This window comes from Protomyctophum bolini, assembly GCF_963924005.1.
Source record: "Protomyctophum bolini genome assembly, chromosome: 24".
Lineage (NCBI taxonomy): Eukaryota > Metazoa > Chordata > Actinopteri > Myctophiformes > Myctophidae > Protomyctophum > Protomyctophum bolini.
In genome coordinates, this window is record NC_137885.1 from 23942143 (window position 1) to 23957418 (window position 15276).

A 15276-nucleotide genomic window follows, 5' to 3' on the forward strand; every position below is an offset into this window, starting at 1 on the left:
TTTTACTTTTATTTTACTATTTTAATTTACTATTTTAATTTACTATTTTAATTTACTTTTAATTTTACTATAATCTATTTTTTTATCGTTCGTTTTATCCATTTATTTATATTATGATCTAGTTATTTATATTTGTTTATTATTTTCAAAGAGCCCTGATTGATCACATCTACATATCACCACTACCAGTCAGGATCTGAGTGACTCAGAACCCTGGTGACCTCCAGATGGAGCCACACAGGAGACCAGCAACGTCCTAAAGAAAAGAAAGAAATGCTCATTACTACTTTGTTCATAAAACAATATTGATTGAAATATTTATTAACAGTTTGCAGAATTACAGTACATGTCAAGCACAAACTCAATACAAAGACTGTTAACTGTAAGTGGACGACCCAATTAAGCATTACACTTGTTTACAAGAGGGTCCACCATGTTCAATTCATCAAAACATTTAGAGACGTACAAATAAAACACTTCTATATAGTCAAAGAACAGAACAGGAATTCATCATAAAGGAGGTAAAAAGGGAAAATTAACTTATACAGTGAGGGGAAAAAGGGAGTCAAGGGATTCACATGTCTTAATGACTGTTGGTAGGGCGTTCCACATTTTGGTGGCATAGGAGTGAAAATAATTTAGTTCCTTGTTTGTGCCGAATCTGGGTTGTACATGGTTCTGGTGTTGTGGGTGTGGACTTCGTTAACATAAAGGAAGTATCTAGACAGGTACATGGGTATCTTGGTGGTGTATCGAATCTTGTGGACCAGACCCATTGCAAGATGCTGTACTCTGTCGTCGACCCTAAGCCATTCCAGCCTGTCAAAGTGGGCAGGAGTGAGGTAGGTTCGGGGGGGTGAGGCCAAGTAGGAGCCTGACCAGTTTGTTTTGGGAGGTCTGGAGCCTAGTTTTAAGGGCCTTTGAGGTGCATGCATAGTCAAAGAAACCTTGTACGAGGGCTCCTGTTAAGGTCTTCAAGGTGTTTTTGTTGACCAGTGAGGAGATCCTGTAAAGGAATCTTGTTCTTTGGTTGACTTTTTTGATTACGTTGGTGGCCATTTTATCACCGGAAAGATTAGCCTCCAGGATGGAACCTAGGTAGGTAATTTCATCTTTACGTGTGATAACATTGTCACCAACTCTAACCAAGAAGCCATTTGCCTTGCTGAGATTACTATTAGATCCAAAGAGATTGGATTCAGTTTTTCCCAGGTGTAAAGATAGTTTGTTATCAGCGAGTCAGGTGCAGATTCTACCGAGTTCAGAGCTGAGGGCCTTTTCAACCTGCAGTTTGTTCCTGTCCGAGACTAGCAGTGCCGAGTCATCTGCGAACAGGAACAAGTTGCAGTCACAAGCTGATGTCATGTCATGATCATAGTGTGTGTGCGTGTGTTGTATAGTTACCTTGCTGTGATGTAACTCCAAAGGTGATCAGAAATAGTTGCTCCATCAGCTAGAAACGTGCTCTTCACCAGCATGATGATCTTGTTCCTAAAAAAAAGTCTATAGTCAACCCTAACTGATTACAGAACATGATATAAAAAAAACACAACTAGAAGGATTTAGGCCTGTCACAATTACCTAATCGCCAAGTATTTGAGATACTTTTTTAGAGATTAGTCATAATCGTCTCCATGTTGAAAATGTTCATATATTTTCAAACATTTTAAAGAAATAATGCAAGCAACCGATCTACAAGCTCTAAATGTGTCACTTTGTAATTTACTTCTCTTTTTTTTGTGTATAAAGTTATTGAATTATGCCATGTGCAGCTTTTTGTTTACAAAGCCTACAAAAGCCAATGTTTTATTTAGAATGTTAGTATGACGCAATTAAATTGTTACTTGTAATTTATTTGAGCGACAATTAAATCGGCCATTATAAAACCTTCAATTCTGACAGGCCTAAACAGGTTCCAGTGGCGTCTACCGAACCTTCTAGCTCCGTTCGAGCCTCCCAGCGACCCAGAAGTCCTCAGCGGAGACACCCAGGGAAAGCTTCGGATCTCGGGCATCGGCTGAGATCTCCAGTCTAACAAAGAACGAAAGACACACACCAAATTAGCTTTGCTGTGTGTGTGCGCGTGTCCTGTCACAACATACACATGCACTTACAGTAACGTTTAATAGGGATCGACCAATTATCGGCAACCGACGATTATTGGCTTTTTACGAAGCCTAAAAAAGCCCTAACCCTAAAGCGGTTCGTACCGTTGAGTTCCTCACTGAGAAGGCCCAGGTCCGAAGTCCTCCAGCGTCTACCCAGATCTCCGTCCTCCCATCCATGGACAGACCTGCAGATCTCCATCTCTAGAGGCTCCAGCCTCCAGCTGTGTCTATGATCTCCATCCTGAGAGAGAAAGAAAGAAACCATTAGCTCTACAAGCTCACAACACGTTGCAGTGTGAGCTTGCAGATCTGCTATTTTTGCTGAACGGAATAGGGATGCTGGGGTTGAAGTGGTTAACAAAAGGGTCATTAAGACTTTGATTAGCTTGGAAAGCTGACAGACATTCAACCAGAGTGCCACTAGGAGGCATCAACACATGTACAGTCCTCAACATATTTTGTAATTTGTATTCAAGTTGTTACAAAGACCAAGAGGCACGCTAATGATATGAGATATTGACTCTCAAACTATTGTGCAGAGTCATTTAGATTTATACTAAAATATTTAAAACATTTGGATTACTGTAATGATGCCATTCTTCGTACCATAACAGTACAAAAGCAGTTATCCATCCTCAGAAACAAGCAAGAACTATTCCTACTCACAGCTCATCAGAGTCCTCTGAGGAAGCCCCGGCGGGGGGGGGGGGGGAGCTTTGGAACGGATCTCTGTCCAGGGAACATCAGATCGTCTATCGATAACTCCATTCTAACAAAGAAAAAAAAACACACCAAATTAGCCTTTCTGTGTGTGTGTGTGTGTGTGTGTGTGTATGCGTGTGTGTGTGTGTGTGTGTGTGTATGTGTGTGCACTCCCTGTCCAGCAGCCACGTTCCAGCGACGTCTACCGCGATCTTCATCCTAACAAAGAAAGATTGATTAGAGTGACCAAGAGCCAGATATATATTCTATCCTGTCCTGAGCGACAATTAAATCGGCCATTATAAATTCTGACAGGTCTAAACAGGTTCCAGTGGCGTCTACCGAACCTTCTAGCTCCGTCCGAGCCTCCCAGCGACCCAGAAGTCCTCAGCGGAGACACCCAGGGAAAGCTTCGGATCTCGGGCATCGGCTGAGATCTCCAGTCTAACAAAGAACGAAAGACACAGCCCAAATTAGCTTTGCTGTGTGTGTGCATGTCCTGTCACAACATACACATGCACTTACAGTAACGTTTAATAGGGATCGACCAATTATCGGCAACGGACGATTATTGGCTTTTTACGAAGCCTAAAAAAGCCCTAACCCTAAAGCGGTTCGTACCGTTGAGTTCCTCACTGAGAAGGGCCAGGTCCGAAGTCCTCCAGCGTCTACCCAGATCTCCGTCCTCCGTCCTCCCATCCATGGACAGACCTGCAGATCTCCATCTCTAGAGGCTCCAGCTGTGTCTATGATCTCCATCCTGAGAGAGAAAAAAATAAACCATTAGCTCTACAAGCTCACAACACGTTGCAGTGTGAGCTTGTAGCTCTGCTATTTTTGCTGAACGGAATAGGGATGCTGGGGTTGAAGTGGTTAACAAAAGGGTCATTAAGACTTTGATTAGCTTGGAAAGCTGACAGACATTCAACCAGAGTGCCACTAGGAGGCATCAACACATGTACAGTCCTCAACATCTTTTGTAATTTGTATTCAAGTTGTTACAAAGACCAGGAGGCAAGCTCATGATATGAGATATTGACTCTCAAACTATTGTGCAGAGTCATTTAGATTTATCCTAAAATAACGTAACAGTGGAGTATCTATGCCAACAATACATACTATACTATATTATATATTATACTATACATACTATACTATACAACTATACATGATTGATCTGGAAGCTTTTTGAAGAGTATTACTTCTTCTTGCTGCGAGAGTGAGGTCTAGCCAACACCAACTCGGGATTCCTGGATCGCTGCCCTCCACAATTTCCTATCCAACATCAGGTTCTTGAGCTCTGCAGTGTTGTCAGCCAAGCTGTCGCGCCGCAGCACGTCTTACAATTACAATTTACAATTTAGGCATTTAGCAGACGCTCTTGATCCAGAGCGACTTACAATTAAGCAAAAAACAAAAGCATGTCATACATCACATATATAAAAAAGTAGTGATCATGAATCGTGTATAAACTAAGAACGTAACAGTGGAGTATCTATGTCAACTATACATACTATACAACTATACATGATTGATCTGGAAGCTTTTTGAAGAGTATTACTTCTTCTTGCTGCGAGAGTGAGGTCTAGCCAACACCAACTCGGGATTCCTGGATCGCTGCCCTCCACAAATTCCTATCCAACATCAGGTTCTTGAGCTCTGCAGTGTTGTCAGCCAAGCTGTCGCGCCGCAGCACGTCTACATAGGTGGTACGCTTCTTTCCCCTCCTGGCTTTGCTCCCATAGGGTGAATTTACTTGCCTCAAGTTCTGGGTGCCTGACGCAGTGCCCTGCCAGCCTCATCCTTCTCTCTCTGACTTTGTCCGTGACGCGTGGTAGGTCCCCATAGAGGTCCACATTTCTGATGCGATCCGTCCATGTGACACCTAGTGCCATTCGTAGCATTCTAGTGTAGACTCCATCCAGGGCTTTTTCCTGTTGTACTGTGAGGGTCCATGTCTCGGCCCCATACAGCAGTACTGACTCCACAGTAGCTATGAACAGCCACCGCTTAAGGTCTTCTCCCATGTCTGATTTCCACACTCTCCTCATCCCGTGCAAGGCTTTCCAGGCAAGTGCTCTCCGAACCTTCAGATCCTGTTCAGTTGAGGCAGTCCAGGCCCCGAGGTACTTGAAGTCCTCGACTTGCTCGAGCACCGTCCCGTCTGCAGTGGCAATGGTTTCGTCCTCTGTGTTGACTGTCATTACCTTTGTTTTCTTGGCATTGAGCTTGAGGCCGATCTTCCTGCACTCCTTTTCTACTGCCAGTAGTAGCTCCATTCCTTTCTCGACTGCATCCGAGATTAGGGCGATGTCGTCTGCATAGTCGAGGTCAGTGACCATGATGGGGTGTACTCGCCTTGACTTCCTCGGGACCAGAGTGAACACCCAGAGTGGGGTTTGGACCTTGGCTCGAGTCTGGCTGTAGCTTGACTATCATCTGGACCAACTTTTCTGGAACTCCGTAGGCACGTAGAATACTCATGAGTTTCCCCCGGTGGATGGTATCGAAAGCCTTTTGGAAGTCAATGAAGTTGATCACCGCTGAAATTTTCAAGCCTGTTGAAATCAGCTGCACTGATAACTTTGGGGTGGGACCGTCTAGTTTGAATGGACAGATAAGAGTTGCTAGCGGCTCCATATATGCAGATATAGGTGATGATCCAGTCTTCTCAATATATGGCTATCCAGGGTTTGTTGAGGACAGTGTCGTGATCTTCATATTATGGAGACGGCCATATATGGAGCGTGTCACGAGGCATGATACAACTATACATGATTGATCTGGAAGCTTTTTGAAGAGTATTACTTCTTCTTGCTGCGAGAGTGAGGTCTAGCCAACACCAACTCGTGATTCCTGGATCGCTGCCCTCCACAAATTCCTATCCAACATCAGGTTCTTGAGCTCTGCAGTGTTGTCAGCCAAGCTGTCGCGCCGCAGCACGTCTTACAATTACAATTTACAATTTAGGCATTTAGCAGACGCTCTTGAACCAGAGCGACTTACAATTAAGCAAAAAACAAAAGCATGTCATACATCACATATATAAAAAAGTAGTCATCATGAATCGTGTATAAACTAAGAACGTAACAGTGGAGTATCTATGTCAACTATACATACTATACAACTATACATGATTGATCTGGAAGCTTTTTGAAGAGTATTACTTCTTCTTGCTGCGAGAGTGAGGTCTAGCCAACACCAACTCGGGATTCCTGGATCGCTGCCCTCCACAAATTCCTATCCAACATCAGGTTCTTGAGCTCTGCAGTGTTGTCAGCCAAGCTGTCGCGCCGCAGCACGTCTACATAGGTGGTACGCTTCTTTCCCCTCCTGGCTTTGCTCCCATAGGGTGAATTTACTTGCCTCAAGTTCTGGGTGCCTGACGCAGTGCCCTGCCAGCCTCATCCTTCTCTCTCTGACTTTGTCCGTGACGCGTGGTAGGTCCCCATAGAGGTCCACATTTCTGATGCGATCCGTCCATGTGACACCTAGTGCCATTCGTAGCATTCTAGTGTAGACTCCATCCAGGGCTTTTTCCTGTTGTACTGTGAGGGTCCATGTCTCGGCCCCATACAGCAGTACTGACTCCACAGTAGCTATGAACAGCCGCCGCTTAAGGTCTTCTCCCATGTCTGATTTCCACACTCTCCTCATCCCGTGCAAGGCTTTCCAGGCAAGTGCTCTCCGAACCTTCAGATCCTGTTCAGTTGAGGCAGTCCAGGCCCCGAGGTACTTGAAGTCCTCGACTTGCTCGAGCACCGTCCCGTCTGCAGTGGCAATGGTTTTGTCCTCTGTGTTGACTGTCATTACCTTTGTTTTCTTGGCATTGAGCTTGAGGCCGATCTTCCTGCACTCCTTTTCTACTGCCAGTAGTAGCTCCATTCCTTTCTCGACTGCATCCGAGATTAGGGCGATGTCGTCTGCTGCACTGATAACTTTGGGGTGGGACCGTCTAGTTTGAATGGACAGATAAGAGTTGCTAGCGGCTCCATATATGCAGATATAGGTGATGATCCAGTCTTCTCAATATATGGCTATCCAGGGTTTGTTGAGGACAGTGTCGTGATCTTCATATTATGGAGACGGCCATATATGGAGCGTGTCACGAGGCATGATACAACTATACATGATTGATCTGGAAGCTTTTTGAAGAGTATTACTTCTTCTTGCTGCGAGAGTGAGGTCTAGCCAACACCAACTCGGGATTCCTGGATCGCTGCCCTCCACAAATTCCTATCCAACATCAGGTTCTTGAGCTCTGCAGTGTTGTCAGCCAAGCTGTCGCGCCGCAGCACGTCTTACAATTACAATTTAGGCATTTAGCAGACGCTCTTGATCCAGAGCGACTTACAATTAAGCAAAAAACAAAAGCATGTCATACATCACATACATAAAAAAGTAGTTATGAATCGTGTATAAACTAAGAACGTAACAGTGGAGTATCTATGCCAACAATACATACTATACTATATTATATATTACACTATACATACTATACTATACAACTATACATGATTGATCTGGAAGCTTTTTGAAGAGTATTACTTCTTCTTGCTGCGAGAGTGAGGTCTAGCCAACACCAACTCGGGATTCCTGGATCGCTGCCCTCCACAAATTCCTATCCAACATCAGGTTCTTGAGCTCTGCAGTGTTGTCAGCCAAGCTGTCGCGCCGCAGCACGTCTACATAGGTGGTACGCTTCTTTCCCCTCCTGGCTTTGCTCCCATAGGGTGAATTTACTTGCCTCAAGTTCTGGGTGCCTGACGCAGTGCCCTGCCAGCCTCATCCTTCTCTCTCTGACTTTGTCCGTGACGCGTGGTAGGTCCCCATAGAGGTCCACATTTCTGATGCGATCCGTCCATGTGACACCTAGTGCCATTCGTAGCATTCTAGTGTAGACTCCATCCAGGGCTTTTTCCTGTTGTACTGTGAGGGTCCATGTCTCGGCCCCATACAGCAGTACTGACTCCACAGTAGCTATGAACAGCCGCCGCTTAAGGTCTTCTCCCATGTCTGATTTCCACACTCTCCTCATCCCGTGCAAGGCTTTCCAGGCAAGTGCTCTCCGAACCTTCAGATCCTGTTCAGTTGAGGCAGTCCAGGCCCCGAGGTACTTGAAGTCCTCGACTTGCTCGAGCACCGTCCCGTCTGCAGTGGCAATGGTTTCGTCCTCTGTGTTGACTGTCATTACCTTTGTTTTCTTGGCATTGAGCTTGAGGCCGATCTTCCTGCAATCCTTTTCTACTGCCAGTAGTAGCTCCATTCCTTTCTTGACTGCATCCGAGATTAGGGCGATGTCGTCTGCATAGTCGAGGTCAGTGACCATGATGGGGTGTACTCGCCTTGACTTCCTCGGGACCAGAGTGAACCCCCAGAGTGGGGTTTGGACCTTGGCTCGAGTCTGGCTGTAGCTTGACTATCATCTGGACCATATTTTCTGGAACTCCGTAGGCACGTAGAATACTCATGAGTTTCCCCCGGTGGATGGTATCGAAAGCCTTTTGGAAGCCAGTTCCGCCAGTTCAGCCAGCTCCGCCAGTCAGCCAGTGTAGAAAGTCAGGCTGCCAAGCCAGCGCACATCAGCCCTTGCAGTCAACCATTGCAGCCATACCAGCCTTGCTCAGTCAGCTCAGCCAGGCCTCTCTCGAGGCCTGGCTCTCTGCCTGCCTGGCCCGGTCTGACCCGCCCTGCCTTGCAGCAACAGAACAAGCCGGAGTGGCAAGCCAGCCAGCTCAGAATAAGAGCTCAGCAAGCTAGCGCAGCTGGCCAGTCTGGGCTTGTTGCTGAGCTAGCATTCTGAGCTGGCTGGCTTGTCAGCCCGGCTGGTTCTATTGCTGCAAGGCAGGGTGGGGCAGACCGGGCCAGGCAGACAGAGAGCCAGGCCTCGAGTGAGGCCTGGCTGAGCTGACTGAGCAAGACTGGTATGGCTGCAATGGCTGACTGCAAGGGCTGATATGCTCTGGCTTGGCAGCCTGACTTTCTACACTGGCTGACTGGCGGAGCTGGCTGGCTGTGTTGGCTGACTGGGCGGGCTTGCTGGCTAGCTGGCTTGCTGGGCGCCCTGAGGGAAGCTTTGTGATGGATCTCTAGGGGCATTGATTGGCTTGTGTTGAGCCTTTTAGTGAGGTCACCTGACTTTGGTACTGGAACGATGTTCATTGTGCGCCATATCTCCGGCTTCTCTCCAGACATGTGTGCTTTGTTGATGAAATCTAGCACCACCTCGTCTATAGGCACGTATTTCAGAACCTCTGGTGTCAATCCATCCTCCCCACAGCTCTTGCCCCACTTGATCGTAGCCTTGGCCTTCTGGTACTCATCCATGGTGAATGGTCCATCTGGAACGGGAAGGTCATGGAAGACAGGGGCCATCAGAACATCCTCATCCTCAGTTGCAGGTGGGTTACCTAGGAGTGTTTTGAAGTGCTGGTACCATGCTTCAACCCGTTCCTCTGCATTTTCTCCCCGGATCTTGGTAGTCTGAGAGGAGTTTCAGCCAGAGATGTCATTGATGAGCTTCCAGCCCATGCCATGCTTCTGGTTAACATGAGCATCCTCGATCTCCTTGATCTTCTGGTTTAGCTCCTGTTGTTCCAGTGTTTCATAGACTTGGTAGAGCTCCTCCTTCCTCCGCCTGTATTCCTCCTTCAGACCCTCTAGTTTTCGATCAGCGACAAAGTCCCTGTGTGCTGCTCTCAGCTCCTCCCTGGCTTTGATGATTCTGGGGTCAAGACATCTGTCTTTCCTCCTTGCTTTGGGGGCTTGCTGGAGACATGTCTCAGCTGCTGCATTGTTTGCTTCAACAAAACGTTGGTAGCGCGCTGATATGTTCTCCTCCTCCTGCAGTACTTGGAACCTGTTCTTGATTTCTACTGCGTAGCGTTCCTGTAGCAGAAGGTCCGTTGCCAGTTGACTCCATTCATATTTCACCTTCCTCCTTCCCTCCTTCCTTGGGGCCCTCAGGCTCAGTCTAACTGTTGCTGTTACGACCCTGTGGTCTGTGTAGAGTGAGCTCCATTTTCTACTAGTGAGGATGTAGTCAATCTGATGTGCCGTGTTGTGTGGTGACATCCATGTCCACAACTTCCCCCTCTTCCTTTGGAACATTGTGTTGGTGGCCAGAAGTTGGTGCTCTTCCATAATCTCTAACAAGCGTTTTCCATTGTCATTTGTCTGTTCGTTGTAGGTGAACAGCGCATCTCCTGGTCTGAGAAAGTCCCCTAGGATGGCCAGGAAGTTGTGTAGCTTGACTCTTTCAATTGCATGCTTGAGCTTGTGGTAGAACTGTTCCTTACTTTCCATGCTGGCATCTTCAGTCGGGGAGTAAGCTTTCTGATATGCGTTGAACACCGATCAGTAGCTTCTGTGCCTCCCTTCCTATGAGGATTCCAACACCACCATTTCGCTGCCTGGGCTGCATTCCGCCATGCTGACCCTGTGTATAGGGCATACCCCATTCCAATTGTCTGGAGGTTAATCTCGTTTGTTATGTCGTCCTTGTGCACCTGCCTGTGCTCTTGTAGGCCGCATATGTCAACGTGCTGCTCCCAAAGGTTCAGTGCTAGCTCCTCAGTCTTCAGCCCACGTTCTCCTTCCTGCTTACTGCTCGTGGGTGCTGCAAGAGTCCGGATATTGAATGTGGAGAGTCTGAGGGGCCGCTTGCATCTTAGTATAGCATCAGGTGCCCTGCACCCGTTAGCTACGCCCCGCCCAGGTGGGTTTAGGGGCGCTGCATCATCCGGTCTGTCTGGCAGACGCGCTTTGGTACCTGGCACTGTTATGTTCCTGGGGACTCCCGCCCCTGGAAGTATAGGATTTGTGTTTCGGGTGTAATGATCCATAGTTTCCTTTCATGGCTGTTTACATTCGAGGGTCGCCGGTCCTCTCGAACGGAACAGTTTAACGTCATGCCCAGGACATATTACAGAAGAGTATTACAGTCAAGCATAATACAGTAAGACGCCCTGAGGGCTAGAAGCGACCTCGCCCCGGCAGACTGCTGGGCGAGCACTGGCGCTTTGGCATGGGTGGGTCAGATGAACATCTGGAATTAATTCTGTACTAGCCATATATGGAGCACGTCTTGAGTGTACAGGGTTTGATGAGGTCTGGCCATATATGGAGCACGTCTTGAGTGTATAGGGTTTGATGAAGTCTGGCCATATATGGAGCACGTCTTGTGTACAGGGTTTGATGAGGTCTGGTCATATATGGAGCACATCTTGAGTGTACAGGGTTTGAAAGTCTAGGTCAGTGACCATGATGGGGTGTACTCACCTTGACTTCCTCGGGAACCCCAGAGCCTCCTCTCTGCCATTGATTGCAAGTCTCAGTGCATGATCCATCACTACAACGAACAGGAAGGGGGCAAGAGTGTCACCCTGTAGGACGCCTGCTAGAATCTCAAATGTTTTGGTGTCAGTCACAGGTTTGGACCTTGGCTCGAGTCTGGCTGTAGCTTGACTATCATCTGGACCAACTTTTCTGGAACTCCGTAGGCACGTAGAATACTCATGAGTTTCCCCTGGTGGATGGTATCGAAAGCCTTTTGGAAGTCAATGAAGTTGATCACCGCTGAAAATTTCAAGCCTGTTGAAATCAGCTGCACTGATAACTTTGGGGTGGGACCGTCTAGTTTGAATGGACAGATAAGAGTTGCTAGCGGCTCCATATATGCAGATATAGGTGATGATCCAGTCTTCTCAATATATGGCTATCCAGGGTTTGTTGAGGACAGTGTCGTGATCTTCATATTATGGAGACGGCCATATATGGAGCGTGTCACGAGGCATGATGGAGCCAGCTTAGGTGGATTCCTCTCAATCATCTCCCTAGGGAGGTCCTCGGACATCCCGCTGGAAAGAGACCCCTGGGAAGCCCAACGATGAGATGTCAGAATTATATCTCCAAAATCTTCCGAAAACGCCTCGGGATCCCCCAGAATTAAGTTACTAATGTTGCTTTGGAGAGGGAGGTCTGGAGCTCTCTGGTGGAGCAGTTTTCCCCCACGACCCGACTACGGAGAAGCTGTTGAAGATGGATGGACGGACCTTTGTGGTGGTACGTGTCAGTCTGATACCTCGGTAGTTGTCTGCTTTTGAGAGGTCTCCAGCTTTAGGCACTGGGATGATGTTAGGTCTAGAATAGTTCTTCAAGTCACTTAATATATAGCTTCACACTAAAGGGGGTTAATCAAACACAAACAGTTGGTTGGCCAACCTGGCGGGAAGGAAACGACAAGATACGGAAAACATTTGGCCAACCAATTAAAAACAGATTCAACACACATACCACATACTGTACCACACACACACACCCTTAGGCCCATCACAATTACTACATAATAAGTATTTGTGATAATCGCAATACTTTTGGGATGATAGTCATAATAGTCATACTCGTTCCCATGTTGAAACGTAGTGGAAGTAGCAGATCTAGGAGCTCAAACCCGTTTTGATCTCGTAGATCTGATACTTTCACTATTTATGTATTTTTATTGTAATTTAAATAATGTATTAATACTTGTGATGGGCCTAATGTACCTCAATGTACCAGCTTGAGCGATACATTTGGGGATTCCAGACAACATAGCGCGCCCACTATCGTTGACCGGCTGGGGAGACCCTTGAGTCTCGGCCCTACCCCCGGCGTTCTGAGGTCACTGTCCTGGCAGGGAGACCATCGACCCTACCCCTGGCGTTCCCAAGGAGCATTCCAGACATCAAGGGCAGCAGGCATAATTTTCCTAAAAAAAAAAAGGTGTTAAAAACAAATGTTAGAAATGACTACACATGTACGTGCCCATCGGCCTACTTGAGAACGATGCAACTAGGGAACCTAATAATACCCGTCAACTTGTCATAGCACCCGTTTTAACGGGTCCCTTTTGTGACCATACTATATGGAGGTCTCTGCATCTGTCTGTCTGTGCCTGAAGAGTGCAAACTGACTGTGACAAGTGGACTAGTGGTTAAGTAATCAATTAACAGGTGTGGGGTTGCCGTGGCAATCAATTGGCTGAGGCAGAGACTGGAAATTGCACAGTTGAGGGACTTGGGCTCATTAGGTCCACTGGCAGAGCATGACCAGAGCCTTTTGTGGTGTTTCTGGACAACGGTGTATGCCACCGACTCAAGGCCGGGCACTGCACTCCCTGTGGGGGTGTGGAACGCGTGTGTCAAGTTTGAAGTTGGTGGGGCAAACTGCGGTTGTCCTTGAGTTACGTGCATTACAACAGCACGCACGCAGAGACGTGGCACATTTATAGTAGGATTTGGGACCACAATCGGGCATAGCTCCGCCCTAATTGCTACATTCACTACATATCTAAAAAAAAAAAAATCTCTGAAATGACAAATAAAAATAAACTAAGATTGCTGCGTTTAAAGCAACCCCAAAAATGATCAAACATTAGCCAAATTGGTAATTACATCAGAAAGGCAAAGATTTTGAAAATAGCTGATCTACAAGCTCACAACAGCTCGCAGTACAAGGTATTGCCTTTGCCACTGCAATGCTGTAGCTACAAAAAATATTCTAACAGCAATGATGAATACTATTAAAAAGTATTGATAAGCAGTGTTGGGATAAGTACTCTCATTTCTGACTTGAAGGTTTCTTCAACCAATGTTCATGTTTTAGAGAAAGTAAAAGATGAGTGTTTATTGGTTTATTTTCATTTGCTGCTTTGTTTCGTTTGAACGATTTTAGCTATTTTTGACAGTAGGACTATAACAAATGAAATAAATCGCTATAAGATTTTGTAAAAAAAAAAAAAAAAAAGAAAACATTATTTAGCACCATGTTCGAATGCCCCCACCCCCATGTCAAAAATAGATAAAAATCACTAAAACGAAACAAAGCAGCGAAAGAAAATGTACACTCATCTTTTACTTTCTCTAATAACCTAAAACATGAACCTTGGTTGAAAAAAATCTAAAGTTGTTTAAGTAAAAGTATCAATAGTGCTGTATAGAAATACTGTTTCTGTGCCAGTCCAGAATTTAAAATGTACTTCAGCAAAATTACAAAAGTATTGGTTTCATAGCTATTGAAAAATAGCAGACCTACAAGCTCGAAGCGTGGCACTCGGTGCCCCTCTCTCTCTCTCTCTCTAGCAGGCAGAGCATACCCCTCTCTCTGTTTCTGGCGCCCCCTACTGGTATTAATAAGTCACATACTCGTGTCGTTCCAATTTCACGCATGCGCACACCACTCATGCTCATGACTACACAGGTACACGCACAGGTACACGGACATTGCTGGTTGTAGGAGTGGTTGCACCACTCAAAAATATTGGGGAAAAACTCAAGTGCAACTACCTCAAAATTTAAAGGAATGACCGGAAGTACTCAAATTCCCTCAAAAACTGTTTTTAACATTGTAACAACATTGTAGTAACCTTGCAATAACATTGTAACAACATGATTGTAACATTGTAACAACACACTCACCGGTCTGCCGGGTCCACAGGCCGGGGAGAGGCAGGGAGCCAAATCTGTACTCTCCCCCCCCCGCTGTTCTGAGGAGGGTTCCAAGAGCACCAGGCATCATTCTCCTTTAAAAACAAACAAAAAAGTATATATATAAAAAGACCCGTCTGAAGTGTACTGTACTGTACTGTACTGTACTGTACTGTACTGTACTGTACTGTACAAGCCCTCCTCCATGGCCCGTGTGTGTCTGTGTCAGGCTGTGCAACAGTGACACTTGGTGAACAAACGCTATAATACTATTTTCGTGCTCGGACACAAGGACACAGCCACACACATAGCTGTCTATAGGAGTGGTTGCGCCACTCAAAAATCACACCCGTGTGAAGTGAGGGGTGCTCATCATCATCAAGAATGGTGGTCCCTTAGTGGTCCCTAGTGTTCCCACCGACATCTGACTGGTTAGCGGATTTGCTCGTCTACATACGTATGACATACATATTTTCCCTTCATTGTCAATGGCAATTAATGTTTTATGTTTAATTTACGTCATATTTGAAGTAAATTTGACCTAATTTCTCCTGTTATTGGCAAATATTGAGACGTGTGGGGACAAATGCTGTATTAAATAAAAATCACACTCGTGTGAAGTGAGGGGTGTATTATCATCGTACATCATGACGTAACGTGTGTCGATTTGCTCAGACACACATGACGTAAATTCACCATTCATCATCAATGGGAACTGAAAAAAAAAACCTAACAAAAAACGTTTGAATTGATTTCGGAATGTGGATGCAAACTTTAATTTTAAGATTTGTCACAGGTGGTTATCCCATTTAGGCCTGACGTTGAAATTAAAATAATTTATACTTAAAATGTATATATATTTTTTTCAGGTGCTTTATGTTCATGGAGAAGAGTTACGTTTCCCTCCTCCTCTGCTCACACGGTGTGTGTTTTCCCCCTTCATCACCACACAAAGCCACGTGAAACACCGTTTTATTACGTGTATAGATTATGAATACAAA

At 45.9% G+C, this 15276-nt stretch overlaps 1 protein-coding gene across 1 annotated transcript; it reads right to left on the bottom strand.

Annotated features, from left to right (window-relative positions):
• Positions 1-12493, bottom strand: LOC308311412 (uncharacterized protein). Its single transcript, XM_080758100.1, has 5 exons — positions 12356-12493; positions 3432-3570; positions 3158-3254; positions 1405-1491; positions 1-256 (listed from the first exon to the last, which is right to left on the bottom strand). Exons 2-5 carry the CDS (start codon positions 3511-3513, stop codon positions 190-192), a joined length of 333 nt encoding a protein of 110 aa, XP_080614226.1. The 5' UTR covers positions 3514-3570; positions 12356-12493; the 3' UTR covers positions 1-189.
• Positions 12494-15276: the final 2783 nt, after the last annotated feature.

Excerpts from the sequence above, each read along its gene's own strand:
- LOC308311412 (XM_080758100.1), bottom strand. The coding sequence starts at position 3,513 with ATGGATGGGAGGACGGAGGACGGAGATCTGGGTAGACGCTGGAGGACT. Across the intron at positions 1,492-3,157 it reads GGCTCGGACGGAGCTAGAAG|GAACAAGATCATCATGCTGG; the intron begins GTTCGGTAGACG and ends ACTTTTTTTTAG. Across the intron at positions 257-1,404 it reads TGGAGTTACATCACAGCAAG|GACGTTGCTGGTCTCCTGTG; the intron begins GTAACTATACAA and ends TCTTTTCTTTAG.